The sequence below is a fragment of the Hylobates moloch genome, unplaced genomic scaffold (genome assembly GCF_009828535.3).
Source record: "Hylobates moloch isolate HMO894 unplaced genomic scaffold, HMol_V3 SCAFFOLD_19, whole genome shotgun sequence".
Taxonomy (NCBI): Eukaryota; Metazoa; Chordata; class Mammalia; order Primates; family Hylobatidae; genus Hylobates; species Hylobates moloch.
The window spans coordinates 78860326-78876223 of record NW_026652294.1 but is presented as its reverse complement, the minus strand read 5'-3'; the positions used below and the strand labels follow the sequence as shown (position 1 = coordinate 78876223).

The following is a 15898-nucleotide window of genomic DNA, read 5'->3' as shown; positions in this document are numbered from 1 at the left end:
TGGATGGTATTAATATACTACTTGATATAAATCTTATAAAGGTTAAAAATATTTGTATGTAATTCAAAGAATCCCCATATAAAGCTCGAGAATTTGAAAGATAAGAAACTCTAATGATGTATGTTCATCATTAACAGGAAATTTCTTGTGTCTCAAGATACAGATCTTGACTTTTAGACTTAGGACATTCATTTTTAAATCCGTTGGTTTCTACTCAACTGTATTATATTTTATTCTTTTTTTTAAATATAAGAGGAGAAGTCTGGTTGCAGGGTGGTAGAGAGAGATGCAGCCTGATGCTTTTGAACTTGGGCCAAGAATCTTCATCTCTCCGGGCCTCAGTTTTCTCCTCTATCAACTGAGGCATTCATGCTGGCTTCACAGTTGTGGAATGCCTGTTATATGGCAGGTTCTGTGCCATGAGCTTTTCATGCGTGTTAGCCCTCATTCCATCTTTAAGAGACAGGCACTGTGATTATTCCCATTTTACATATGCATAAAACTGAGATTTTGAGAAGTTAAGAAACTTTTCCAATAACACAATGACTTCTAGGAGGGTGAAGAAGGGTCCCTAGAGGAATATGGGAGGACTGACTGACTTCACACTTTTGAGCTAGGTAGCCCTGTCTAACTTCTCTCCTTCTAGGAGACAGTTTGGATTTCTGTCTCCCTTCAGAAAATGGGCTGTAACAGAAAATGGAGCCCCAGGGTTGCTGCAATATCTTAAAGCCCTTGGAGAAGTGGCAGAGATTGCTTTAGGGTTAATCGGCTTCTTTTAAAATATGTAAAATGTCCTCCAGGTTTTCTGCCTGGAAACTGGTCCCTTGCCTCATAGCAGAGTTTCCCCCGATCATTACATGGATGATGAAGAATGATTCCCAATGGAGATAGCCCTTGGTGAATGGGCACAGGAAGGGCTTTAGACAGTTGCTGAGAAGGATGTAGATCATTCAAAGAGGAAGAGGGTGGTCAAGATGGGATGGAGCCTCCTCTGTGGCCTCATCTTCTCCATCATTGCTGAGTGCATAGATTAAGTATATTCTGACAAATGCATAAGAAGCTTCATAAAAGGAAATCCTTGTCCATGAAGCGTGAATTTGGGAATCTGTTATTTGAATCCTTGGCATTGAGGGCATAAAGATATGAAGGTCACTTATGGTTGTCCAATAAGGAAGTGATCATTTATTAGTAATGTAACTTATTATTCCTCTCTTGTCATCTCTTTCTATCCCTCTACTAAGACAGTTATCCTGAAATTCTCCCTGGTGGTCTGAGCACATTCACTGACTTGAACAAGGACCATCATTGGTCTTTTGTCCAGAGTTTGCATTTGTAATAGATAGTTTTTCCAACTACTGGTAGTCAAGTGAAACAAATGTTGATTTTGGTTTACATAAGAAATAGTTTTAATCTCTTTACTGCAATAAATTTTGTACTTAAATTTCTCTTTTGCCATTTTTTTTTTTTGCATCAGAAAAAAAATCAATAAAAGACCCTAAGTCAAAGTATTATTCTCTGGTAAACTAACACAGTGTCAGAATGTGTTGATCTTTCTGCAAACCCAAACATAATTGAACTCTAACTGCTGATTTGGAAAATAACCTGGGTGTGTCTTTTTGAAAATAAAATACCAATAGTTATTTGTTGATTTTTTTAACATTTCATGTAAGGCAGAAATAATATCTTGGCAGTGTGAATCACGGCAGGTTCCAGAGAGTGACTGCATATGTACTCTGAATCATGTGTCAAGAACAAGGGTAGAACACAAAGCAAATTCTACATTCGAGAGACCCAGCAATTAAAATCCACTGGACAAATCAGACAAAAGTATCCGATTGTGGTTCATAATAATAATATAGTAGTCATCGCCTAGAGGATTCACTCAAGATAAATAGATACTGCCTCTGCTCTTCCTTCTGAAGTTTATAAAATTTACGGTCATGGATTGGAAACCGCAATTCCGTGAATGACAGGGAGAGCACGTGCAACATGAGAAAGTGAAAAAGGAAAAATCCCCATTACAAAGAGTCTTTGCTCATTCTCTTCTCTCAACTGTGGATGGTAGGTTCATATGTCAATGGGGAAGGAAAGTTCTCAGCGTTGAAGGCCCTCCAGTATTGTAATCTCATAATGTCCCTTTGAGCAGAAAGTTTGAGTAGGCCTTACCACCACTCCAGAAGGTGAGGATGAGGTCAGTTATCCTCAATTATAGATTAAGTTGTACTGTGTCTTTTGCATATCTGAGATGTACTGTGTTCATTTTCGACCTGCCATGCAAAACCCTACCAGTGCTTTTACTGACACTCCTATCTATCGTTTAAGATTCTATTTAAATATACTGTCTTTGGTGAGGCATTGCTCTAGCTCACCTACATTGCAGGGCACATATTAGGTGCAGATAGGCATGGAAAGATGATAAAGACATGGATTCATAATCTATATCTTCTCCATATTCTATAAGGTTCCATGACAACCTAGGCTGACTCACATACCAGGTGGGCTGTCAACTGCATGAGCTATTTCTTCTAGTAAGGACTCCAGCTGGTTGGAGTGGAACAGGCATTCTGCTAAGCTCTGCTTCTTCGGATAATCTCTTGCTGTTTGTAACTGTCAAAGGGCCAAAGACTGATTTACTGGAAGTTACATTATTTCCAAAGGCACACCGTTTCTCAGACCCTTCTACACTCGGGGATGGGAAGCTCCTTAAGACAGGTGTCTGGGATTTCAGTGTCCACATGTTTTGAGAGTATTCAGTGCATGATCCAGCAATGGAATGGAGTCACACAGTTATGTCATTACCAGCTCCTGCAGGTGCTTTTCAAATTCCCTACACCCATCTGAACGTCAAAGTAAATCCCATGCCTTACAGTGATCCATGAGACCGTGCATCAAGCTTTGACTTCCCGTGCAGAAAGCCTGCATGCCACGTGCAAGCCCTTCCACCTATAACGTCATGCAACATGATTTGTCCCGCAAATACTGTGGATGTATGCTGCACTTAGATCAGTAAAAGTTGACAAATGATCTCATTTTAATAATGACTGTCTATCCATTTTCAAGAACATTTAATAAACTCAAGATTCCTGGGTGATGCAAAACAAATTTTTGTTCTGGGGGACTGGCTGACACCTGGAAGGATATTTAGCATGTTTGGTTTTCTACTACTGCCACTAAATGCCTCTTTGGCAAATACACACACATTTCCGAACACCCGCCCTGGTTGAAAACCAGCACGTGATGTATAGTGTTGCTTGCCATTTTTCTGCAGACACGTGGTGTAATGAGTGAACCCCTCTATAACAGCAGATCACCAGAGTTGCCCTGGCAGTTGCCACACTCTATCCATAGTTTCCTCTATGATTGATGCTTGCAGTTCCCATGAAATTTGGGGTCTTTAAAGTCATTTATTTTTATTATTATTTTTTTTTGAGATGGAGTCTCATATTGTCACCTGGGCTGGAGTGCAATGGCACGATCTTGGCTCACTGCCGCCTCCCAAGTTCACGCAATTCTCCTGCCTCAGCCTCCCGAGGAGCTGGGATTACAGGCGCACACCACCACACCCGTTTAATTTTTTGTATTTTTAGTAGAGACAGGGTTTCACTATGATGACAAGACTGGTCTCGAACTCCTGGCCTCGTGATCCACCCGCCTCGGCCTCCCAAAGTGATGGGATTACAGGCACGAGCCACTGCGCCTGGCCAAGTCATTTACTCTCAAAGATCAGTGGCCACAGTGGCTACAGCCCTTTTTTTTTTTTTTTTTTTTTAATAGATTCTTGCTCTGTTGCCCATGCTGGAGTGCACACTACTCCATTTTGGCTCACAGCAACCTCCGCCTCCTAAGTTCAAGCTATTTGCCTGCCTCAGCCTCCCGGGTAGCTGGGATTACAAGCATGCACCACCACATCTGGCTAATTTTTGTATTTTTGGTAGAGACGATGTTTCACTATGTTGGCCAGGCTGGGCTCAAACTCCTCACCTCAAGTGATCCACCCACCTCGGCCTCCCAAAGTGCTGGGATAACAGGTGTGAGCCACCACGCCCAGCCTAGAGCTTCATCTTTAAGAACATAAAGAACATTATGTGGGGAACAGTGACTTCCTGCCTCTCTCCTCTCCCGAGAATTAGCCAAGAGGACATACATATATAGTTTGGCAAGAGAAGTTTGGATTTCAAGTAAGGCAGAAATAATATCTTGGCGATATGAATCAGAGCAGTTTCCAGAGAATGACTGTGTCCTAGACCCACCAAAAGACCTTCCCTTGACAACACAGCTGAAAAAAACTCTGTCAAAATAGGCAGCTATGCAGCTGCTTCTTCCGGTGGCTGGGCCCAAGGCTTTGCTCTGCCTGACATTCACAACCCTGTGCCTGCTTCAACCCCACGCATCCAAGCCAACTCCTCAGGAGACCCCAAGCAAGTCTCCTCTCCAGCAATCCTAACCCTCATCTCCTAGTCTGTCTTCTGACTCCACTCATCCTTGATGAAATTCTATAAGCGTTTACAAATCCCAAGAAACTCTACTCTTGGGGAAACCACTCTCCTACCACCGTCTCTGAGTCTATTGCCCGTCTCTGTGTAGTCCCATAGCACATTATTTGTGCCTCTCGTAACATTTTTGTCTAACTGGTTATTTGTGTATGTTTGTCACAGCCTCCTATTCCCAAATTATAAACTTATAAGATCAGGAATAATGTTTTATCCATTTCTCTGCCCCATCTAAAACAGAACTCTGCCTAGAGGAGTTGCTCAACCAATGTTCACTGAACGAATGAATGAACAGATGGATGAACGGATGGACTGTAAATGTATATTTGGGCTACTGTCCACACATGACTCCATATCAAAATAAAGAAATATAATTTTTATGTAAGCACTAATTTACATTTGAACTTACAAGTTAGAGATCATTAAAAGTTCAGCAACTTGAGAAAATAAGTATTTTCTTACCTAGAGCTGCTACACCTAAGGGTACATCTGAGCGTCCCGAGCAAGACATCTGTGATTAATGAACACATGGATGGCTGGCATGGACATCCACTCATGAGACAAGAACCTGAGAATCAAAGCTATGACATGAATTTGATTCCACTGGTGATCAATCTTGAAATGTTTTGTTTTGTTTTAGAATCTTAGCTCAAAGCCACCTTCCTATTATTTTGAAATGAAGACAGTTACAGTGGAGGTCTAGATGCCATTTCAGTTTCTGCTGACTCCCAAAGGCAGTTTTGAGTAACTTACCTTTTCTGTTCCATTTAATACGTGTCTCTAGTCATAATAGTGAAAAACAGCCCTTGCAGCTTTTCTGAAAGGCAGATTTATCAGGATAGGTGACCACTACTGGAGTTTCTCAACTGGCAAGACAAACAAATAAGTAAAAACCCACAATCCTTGGATAAGGTTGAAATTAGGAATTTCTTTTTTATTGGCCACTAAATGTCCTAGCAAGTTTCTGACAGAAGCACAGACAGAAAATGGAAACAAATACCTTACTGGGAATGTTTCCTTGCTTGCACTAACCTTGACTACAGCAATAACACATTGCTTAACAGTCAAAGTGCACCAGGTCATTTCCGCAAATGGCAGGATGAGTGATTGTGCTGTTCCCAAGGAAGCAAAACAGATGCAAACAGGTCCCACGTGCCGGGTGTCCTGGCTGAGTACGGAGGAGGCTGCTAGACCGGCAGTACCCTTTTCCCAAGTGAGGAAAGCCAGCTGTGACCCTCTGCTTGCCGGCAGGCGTCCCCACCCTCCCCTCCACCATCCTGCCCATAGCTGTACCACCAATTACATTTTCTTCCAGCATCCACTTCATTTCCTACTTTTACAGCATTTCATCCTCTCCTTTTGCAGCCATTACAAATAAGATCGGAACTGTGTCCAAACAAGTGCATTAAGATAGGCCCCTACTGGCAAAGTCAAAGAGCTCTCACACATGGTGGTCTTTTTGTCTTCTCAAGAGGAACTTGTATAAACCCATGTACCAACATACTTGATGTAATCAAGGAAGGGTTCCCCCCAAATTTTAAGCATTTAATTGCAGAGTCTTGACAGGAAACTTCTTCCCAACTTTACAACTGAATGGCTGAATTTGAAAGAAGGTATCCAGCTTAATAGCTGAAATAATATTATTTACAAAATAAGAGAGGAAAACACCTGTTGATATACTTTGTTGGAAGTGCACCACTGTGATTTGTAGAAAGCTTTAGAAGATGTGAGAGAAGGTGGTACAGGGATGTTGGGGATGGGCTGCGGGAGGCAGGGCCATCAGGTGGGTGGCAGGAGTGAGGTGGGCTGTTGGGAGTTCTATAATAAAACCTTCCCCCATTGTAGGCCTGACCTAGGATGAAAAGCTAAACCCGCCTCCATGCTGGGAGTGTCTCCTTCTGCCTGCCCAGAGGCACCTGAGACTTAGGGTCAGTTTAATTCTGGCACTGTTCTCTCTTGTGATTTTAGAACATTTTCTCACTTGGCACCAGTGATGCACAGATGTTGTGATTAACAGCTGCCTAGCCCAGTCGTTGTCAAAAGGGGAGGTTCCTTTGTGTGATAAAATGTAGATATCAAATTATAGTGCAGCTTTAACAGACAACTAAAGGCCCTGCTGCATTTGGAGGAACAGGACAAAACCAAAACCAAACGGATTTTTTTTCTTTTCCCACCCACCCTCTATCCCCTCAAAGCAAAATATCTTTTGTTTTTCCAAAGTCATAAGAGGCACAAACAGGTAGCAAGAAGGCATCAGTGAAGCATCTCCCGCTGAGCACTCTCCCTGGTGAGTGATCTTTCCTCTGTTCAGGTGATGACAGTGGGTCCCCTCCGGCCAGTTCTCTCATGAATCTGGGATATTTTCAGTGCGATGGCTATGAGAGGGCTCAGCACTGCCTGTAAAAGGAAGAGGAAAGTCTGTGAACAACTCAAATCAGTTACATTTTGGGGCATTCTGATGGATTTCTACCATAAGCATCTGGACTCAGATTCCAACTCACTGTTTACAGGCAGAGTCTTCATGAGCAGGACATTTGCTTCCTCCTCCACCAATGGAAGTTGGAATGGGCAGGGCAGGAGAGTAGGGGGAGAAGGTGATCTCCAAAGTCTTAACCAGCTTCAAAAGAAATTTATCTATAATAGGAAAATGTACAACCCAACTACCAAACATGAGAGCATTGTGAATTAAGGGAGTTCAGAAAAACCCCAGTCTTCTGCTGCTACACCCTCATCCTCACCACACACACACGCGCGCGCACACACACACACACACACACACACACACACATACACAAGAATAAAAGCTCATTCTTCATCCTAGGGCCATGGATTTAAAGAACCTACAATCCTGATGTTTCTGAAATGACAGACCAATTCATTGGCCAATGTTGCAGAAATAACTGATCATGCCTTCCCATCACATAACACTGGGCTTATGAGGCACCTCAGTGGATTCCCTGGAGGAGGTGGGCATGCTTTAGAAGCCTAAGGACTAGGTTCTTGGGAAGGTGAAGGACATGAGAAGGAGGAAGACTTATTTCTTTCTTATTGTTTCATGGGATTGAGGCATTGTTTTCCAAAGTGTGGAGCATGCAACACTCACAATGATTTTCAGTGGTGCAAGGATATAGTATTGCTAATAAAACAGTGAGAAAATCAGTGTATTTTCCATTCTTCTTCAATCCTTCTGATTTCATCAAGGAGAAACTCTGTTTGCTGCCAATCTTTAACACTTTAACCAAGATGGTGCATGCCTCAGGCAAGAGTTACCCAGCTCGAATGTAATGTCACTGAATGTTTTTATTGAATTCATGTTCACGGTGTGCTTATATTTATCAAGTGGTATTGTTTTTTCCATGTAGAGTACTTTTATAATAAATAAGTATATTGAGGTAAAAACAAAGTGAGTCAATTTAAAGACAAATATTGGCCATGCATGGCGGCTCATGCCTGTAATCCCAATACTTTGGAAGGCTGAGGTGGAGGATCACTTGAGCCAGGAGTTTAATACCAGCCTGAACAACATAGACCCCAACTCTGCAAAAAATAAAAGTTAGCTGAGTGCAGTGGTCTGTGCCTATAGTCCTAGCTACTCGGTAGGCTGAGATGGGAGGATGGCTTGAGCCCAGAAGTTCAAGGTTACGGTGAACTATGATTGCATAACTGCATTCCAACCTGGGTGACAAAGTGAGACCCTGCCTGTCTCTGAAAAGAAAAAATAAAAATAAAATAAAAAACAAAGACACTTACTAATATAGAGATACTGATAGAAAAGAAGTTTGGGTAATATTAGGATAATGGAAGAAACAAAAATTCTGTAATTCAAGAAAAGAAGGCTTGCATTTTGGGAGGGGGAGAGGAATTCAGTTCCTTGTGGGCCCTAACCTATTTCCATGCATGAAGGGAGTGTACACATTCCAATCCACACAACAGGAGCACAAGGAAATGCACAAGGTACAAGACAGCACAAGCAATCCGTTGTATCCTGAGTGGCATGGAGATACAGAAGAATCCTGAGAGATGTGAGCCAGTCTTGTTGGGAGGGACCTAAATGCTAGGGTGAGGTGTAAGGTTTTAATTCATTAGGCAAGGGGAGGCACTGAAGTGTTTTGGGCTGAAAGGTGACATCAGAGCTGTGCTTTGGAAATATTGATCTGGCAGCAATTTATGGTTATATGTATTGAATTATCTTACTCTGTGAAGATGGCTAGATGGACAGGCTCACATAGACTCCTGGAAGCTGGAAGAAAAATGAAAATCTAGAACACAAGAAAGTGGCACTTTCCTCTGGTTCCATGTTGATCATCTTGATTCGTAAAACAGAAGGGATTCTTTTCCTCTTAATAACCCTGTTGGTGCCCAGAAACATTTTACACTGGCACATTTTGCCAGGACATACCCCATGTGATGCCAAGATAGAGGGATCTCTATTCTTTAGGAGCAAAGTGCCCATTTTGTACAGAAATTCAATTATTAGCTTTTGCTCCTCTTCCTGTCTTCTCTTCCCTCTTTCCTGCTCCCCCTTTTTGGTTATGTAATTCTTCATTAACACCTATCAAAGAAGTTAAACTCAGACAGAAAAAGAGAGTGAAGTTAAACTCAATCACTTTAGCTAAGGTTTTAGAGGGCAAATAAAGATAAACATATACTATCCTATTATTTTAAGAAAATGCAATGAAAATGAATTTGAAACTTACAGAACTAAAGGATTAAAACATATTCGGTTTTACATCATTGTAAATTTCAAGATTTTTTGACTCCACATCTTTAAGCGGTGGTACCTATTGGCAAAAGGGTGGGGAAGCAAGTTTTAACAAATACTGTAAACACCAGAGAAGTTCTCTTTTCTGATCTCCACTTAACTCTACAAACTAATGCGTGCTTTCCACTTCTTCAGTAAAACATCCTGACTCAAGTCCATAGCTCACTAGATGTCCGTGACCAACAGATCACTTTCTTATACGCTCACCTACTTCTACCTTCAGCAGTTGAGTTCTGTGTTTATCAGGAGTCAGTTAAGTTTGTTCCCAATATGTTAATACCTATTGTACTAATTATTGAGACTATGCAATTTAATTATATGTAAACCAATGAAATGTGAATGCAAATAAGAAGACTTTTTTTTTTCTATGAAAATTAAGTTGAGTGTTTTGGAAAGAACAGATAATGGTGATTAGCTAATCCTGTCAAATAAGATGTGGGTGAGATACCACAAAATATTAGGGAGAAATTTTAAAATTATAGAAGAATTATTTTTTCAGGTTGCTTCACAATTGTCCTTAAGTTCCCACTGTAATATAAAGGAATCAAAGACAGATATTATAGATGATGAATTATGAGTGGGAATCTTTTGAAGAACGAGGATCACAATGGCAAACAGTATGCTCATATTAAAGAAAAGGTCTTGGGCCAAAATCAAAATACTGGCAAATGCATGTACATTTATATGTTTTATGATACAAATGTAATAGGATATCTGTGTGTATAGTGGACCTGCTTAACTCTCTTTCTAGACTCATCAACCAAGCATTTGTCCCTTCTTCTGTTCATGTCAGAGAAGAGGGCGTCCGTGGTGCTTATGCAAGCTGAAGGGAAGAAAATGCCACATGAGGAAACCCCTAAATGTGAGGACTCCCATTCTGAGCCGAGAGCCCTGGGCAAATCTGGCACAGATGCCATGGAGTCATCTGCCTTCAGGGAAATATGAGTGTTTGGGAAGAAGCACATCAGTGATAACCACCTCACTGATGTTCAGTCTTTTCAGCCATTTTCCAGGAACCACAGAACTTCTTTAGATTTTGTATGACCCTAGGAAGGCCTGGGAAGAAGTTCCTAAAAATACCCAAGATTGAATTTTTTGCCAGCTTTGTGGAAAGGAAACTTCAAGTTAAGCTCCTTTTTTTTTTTTTTTTTTTTGAGAAGGAGTCTCACTCTGTCACCCACGCTGGAGTGCAGTGAGCGATCTTGGCTCACTGCAAGCTCCACCTCCTGGGTTCACACCATTCTCCTGTCTCAGCCTCCTGAGTAGCTGGGACTACAGGTGCCTGCCACCACGCCTGGGTAATTTTTTGCATTTTTAGTAGAGATGAGGTTTCACCGTGTTAGCCAGGATGGTCTCGATCTCCTGACCTTGTGATCTGCCTGCCTCGGCCTCCCAAAGTGCTGGGATAACAGGCGTGAGCCACCGCGCCCGGCAAGCTCCCATTTTTACACTCTTCCCTGAGTGTATAAATTAAACAGTCATGTATCACTTAATGATGGGGATACATTCTGAGAAATGCATCGTTAGGCAATTTCATCCTTGTGCAAACATTATAGAGTGTACTTACACAAACCTAGATGGTATATATCTTTTTATTTATATATTGTTTTCCATATGGGAAACCAAGTGTCCCAGCACCATCGCTAAATATCAGTCATTTCCCCTACTTGATTCACAACATCAGTATCAAGTGCCATGTATCAGGTTTCTATACACGCTCCATTCCGATCCTATGGGGCCACCATGGAATATGTGGTCTGTTGTCGACAGAGATACCACTACGTCATGCACGACAGTATATATGTGATAGAATGAGTGGCCACATCATGAGGGCAGAAACTTTGTCTTATTCAGGGCTAAGAAAAGTATCTACTGCTTAGGAGATACTCAATACATCTTTGTGGAGTAAATGAATGATATATTTGACAAAAAGATGATGAGGCAAATAGAGACTCCTGTGGGCATTCCTGGAGGACATTGTGTGCATGTGGGAGGGTCAACAGTGCTGGGTTGTTACTCATGTTTTTCTTTAGAAATCACACCTCTGATACATGTAAGCCCCAAACACTTCTCTCAAATCATCAACCATGCCTGATGGTGGGTGGGAGTTAATTTTCCTGAGGCAATTGAAGAGGCCGTTGGAATGAGGAGCAAAAAGAGGGGTTATGAACTGTGGATGTGAGTTTTCTAACATGGAGCTGGAAGCACAGAATTTCAAAAGCAGAGAAGAAGGTGGATTGGTGTCATTTGATTTCTTCATGGCACAGATGAAGACGCTAAAGACCAGTGCGACACAGGATTGACCCACGGTCACACATCTGTTTGGTGGCTGAGCTGGGATAAGAACATAGAGTGGCCTGCTCTACTGCACTTTCCATCATACAGTTCTGCATATAAGATCTGAGAGTGACAAGGACAAAGAGAGAAAGACAAAATGCACTGAATGGGGAGGAGCAGGGAAATTGTGGGATTGCCACCCTATTGGACCAGATGAGTCCCACATCAGATGAGGAGTTGGGCAGGATTGACTAGTCTTCCTCCCTGACCCAAACCAGGCAGACAGTGGGAGAAGAGGTGTTCTCATTTATGTGGGTTATGTGAATGTCCTGGAAACTCCAAAATAACCCTTTGTGAATAAAGGAAATAAATTAGTAGAGACTTTACTCAATTATGTTAGAGTATAGCATTGTTTTTCTAATTCCGGCGTTTTTTTAGAGTGCCTAACATATTTTTTCTACAGTCAAGGGTAGGAAGCAGTGAACGCTTATCTTGCTCCAAACCAAGCAGGCCATGCATCCTTTCAGGATAGCATCTTCTGCCACCTTGCAGGGTTTTCTGGATGTTTGCTGTCCACTAATGTAGACAGGCTACAGGGGGAATTGGATCCTCTCTCTATTTAAAGTTTTGACACTATGTTTATCATGAATTTTTTGGACATTGATTTTAATTTTTTTTTAAATTGCACTACAATATTTATCTTGATTACTGAGTATTTTGGCATCCACGCCCACTTAAATTTTGCACCCAGTTAACCTCCCATTAATCCTAGCCCACATAAATCCTAGAGTAGGTTTTAACTTGTCCCTATTCCCTGGAAAGACAGTTTCTCTTTTCACTTTCTCTCCCATCTTCTCTTTTGCTTTATGTCATTGTTATAATCCTGTTTCATGTAAATTAGATCCATTAAAAAAAAAACAACCCTAACAAACTGAACTTCTTACTCTGGTAGAAGAAATAGACAGGAGGGATGTAAATGATCTGAATGTCACAAGACTCAAAGTAAATAGTTAACTGATTTTTCGGAGGAAAACAATACCCTAACCAGAATCATAATCACTTATCAAGCAAGATTTGTCAGAATCTGTGGAGGGAACCTAGTGCTGGGCTGGTCTCTGTGAGGAACATACATTTGTACAGTTGGGGAAGGAGTGGAGCCACGGGTGGAGAGTGAATAGGTGTGGATGACGATAATTACCATAGTTCATCTTTTGGGGCAGGCAATACAAACCAGAGAATGCAGGTAGGTCATCCAACAACAGAAAACATTGACATTTTGGCATCCATAAAACAGAGATTTATAACAAATGCTACTTTCTCCTGATCCCTAGGATCAACTAACAACACTCCCACTTTGTTTAAAACCTGCTAAACCTGAATGCCAGGTTTTTTCTCGGATTTCATGCAAACATTCATTTTTAGTCAATATGCTTTTGCATAGTCTAAGGGAGTGGTTCTTGAACTTGAACATTCACCAGTATCCCCTGGTGGGTCTGTTAAAGTGGAGACTGCAGCACCCCTCATCCTGAGTGTCTGATTCAAGGGGTCTGGGTTGGGGCCCAAGAACTGACATTTCCAACAGCTTCCCAGGAGCCACACTCTGAGGACCACTGCTCTAAGGTACGCTAATTATTGTGCCTGTCAAATGCTTTGCTCCAGCCCAAACCCAGGCTGCATTGTTTGCATCACATGATCCCACTCCCTGGCTGCAGCTGATTGGACCAGAAGTGGCCGTCTGACCTACAGGCAGCCAATCCAGAGGCTGGCTAGCAACCTACAACACAGCCTGGGGCAAAAACTTCACCTAGCCTAGCAGATTATTTGCCGCAGGGATTTGAACTGTAAGTAATGAAAGAACGGACAGTTAGTAGTGGGAACTAAATCACGAGGTTGTAATTAATTAACCATGAGGGCATAAGACTCCATGGTAATCCTGGATTATGAGAAAGCAGAGACTCTGAGAAACATGACAAAAAATTATAAGAAAGCAGGGTGAAACCAGAAGAATTAAAGAGAGCAGAAGGAAATAATAAAGGAGTTGGTAGAGAGAAAACAATGGCATGACTCCCAATTATCTCTGAAGATCCATTACCTCCCACTAGGAAGGCCTGAGGTGGTAACTGTACTCCAGGTCTAGTCTCTGAGATTTGGACATGTGACAGACCCTACTCTTCGCTTTCTGGAGCTAACTTTGGTCTCTTTGCATATTAAAATCAAAAATTTTAAGCAAATTAAAATAAAACCACGATTAATTTGAGTGTTTATCTAAACACTCAAAATGTGTTTCTCTTAGATTGTTTTGAGGTATCATCACGGTCCAGTATTCTACCACCAACAAACCCAAAAGCTTTTTTTCTTATGAAATATAACACCTTGCAAACCAAAATTAACTTTCCTCGCCATGCGAGTCCATGGTGCCACCTTCTCTTTCCTGCTAGTAGCAGATCCCTCTGAGCTCTCAATCTGCTGAGCTGGAAGTACTCCTTGGTGGGTCCTTCTCCCTTTCCTGTACATCCAAGCAGTTGCCACAACCTCTGATTCTATTTCTCCCCATCTACTTCCTCATTCTCATCCCCATTGTTTCCTTAACACAGTACCCCACCATCCTGAGCTTGCACGAGTCTGCTGTCTGTTCTCAGTTTCATCAGAGAGAGCTTCTTTTTACAAGAGACTTGTTCACTTGAGGTTCAGATGGCTTCACCAAGGCTGTGGTCAGCCACTGTCAGCCTGGATGTCAGGCTCTTGACATTTAGATTTTACCCTCTGTGTGAGGCAGAATAATGGTCCCCTAAAGACATCAGATCCTACTTCCCCAACTCTACAAATATTACCTTATTTGGGGAAAAACAGGGGTTTTGCAGACGTGGTTAAGGAACTTGCAATGCGAACATTATCCTGGATTATTCAGTGAGCGCTACATGCAATTGAAATTATTCTTATAAGAGAGAGTCAGAGGGAGATCATATGCACCCAGAGAGAGGAGAAGGCCACGTGAAGGTGCAGGCAGAGGCAGTAGCGATGTGGCCACAAGCCGCTGAATGCCTGCAGCCCCAAGAAGCTGCAAGAGGTAAGGGAGGGATTCTCTCCTAGGGCCTCCAAAGGGAGTGTAGCCCTGCCCACTCCTTGGTTTCCCACTCCTGTCCTCCTGAGCATGAGAGAATACCTTACTGTTGTTTTCAACCACCCCATCTGTGTAATCTGTTACAGCAGCCACAGGGAATGAGTACACCCTTCCTCTCCACTCCTCCTCCCCAATCCCCTGCCTGCTCCTTCTCCCACCTGCCCACCCCCATTAAGCTGTGATCTCCCAGCCTGAAGCAGCCCCTCCTCTGAATTTCTCTCTCTTGCACTTTTTAATGCATCGTTCTTTGAGTTTAGAATGATTTTAAAATCTCACCCTCCCTCAAGGCCTCCTCCATGAAATCTCTCTGAACACCCCTACCCCACCCAAGTAGGACCTCTCCATTCCCTGGACCCCTCTCTATTAATTCCTGTGGTTTTTTTCTTCTTCTTGAATTATAGGAATTTGTTGGGGAGCTTTTCTCTTCCTTCACCACAGTTCAACTAAAGTCTAAGCTACTGGGAGGTGAAGTTTTTCTTAAAAGTCTTTGTTTCCTTCACAACACGTATCTTACCCACAGGAGATGCTCAAAATAACAATTGGTGGGTTTGGAATATTCTGTCAAAAGTGAGCTATTGGGTGTTGAAGGCACTGGGGCGATCTACTGAGAAACCACCTTGCTCTTTGTGCCCCCTTCATCCACAAGATTCATCGCTATTCACGAGGAAGAGATGAAGCTAGCCACCCATCCCCCATGTGCCTCCCCATCAATCTGAGTGAGGGTCCAGGCCTTTGTGCTCCTCATTACCTGCCTGGGAAGGCTTAATAGGCACTTGGGTGGTTCCAGCTGAGCCACTGAATGCTAATGTGAAGAAGGGGCTGGGGTGGTGGCTTAATAATTCCAGAGGTGAAAGAAAAAGAAAGCTGCCAATCCAGGAATGTGGTGAAGGGAAAAGGATTGTGCATTCTGGAAATGGTGTGAACCTGAGTCTCCTTGGATGCAGTACCGCTGAAGAGGAAAGGAGGCACTAGGAGGAGGCTGGCCTGCGGGCAGTGACAAGCACCACTAGGAAAAAAAACTCTATGCCCATGCCGAAAGCAGCACAGCAGACAGGTGGGCAGGGGTTCAACAATCAGAGATGGCATGGCTGATCAGCAAGGAACCCCATTGCAATGGCAACCATAGAGACCCACTCTCTTCCCCAGGGCAGTATGAGGCCTCCTGTGCCTTCCATTCCTCTGGACCGTCTTTGATGATCTGGAAAAGGGAAGGGAGCCCCAAATGATCACTACTGAGCTTCCTGTCTA

General features: G+C 42.5%; 1 protein-coding gene across 1 annotated transcript in view; it reads right to left on the bottom strand.

Annotated features, from left to right (window-relative positions):
• Nucleotides 1–5413: 5413 nt before the first annotated feature.
• PGM5 (phosphoglucomutase 5) overlaps nucleotides 5414–15898 on the bottom strand; it is a 163149-nt gene continuing 152664 nt past the window's right edge. Inside the window, exon 11 of the mRNA XM_058431160.1 lies at nucleotides 5414–6887. Within this exon, the coding sequence (XP_058287143.1) occupies nucleotides 6798–6887 (90 nt within the window). The 3' untranslated portion in view covers nucleotides 5414–6797. The remainder of the gene's footprint in view (nucleotides 6888–15898) is intronic.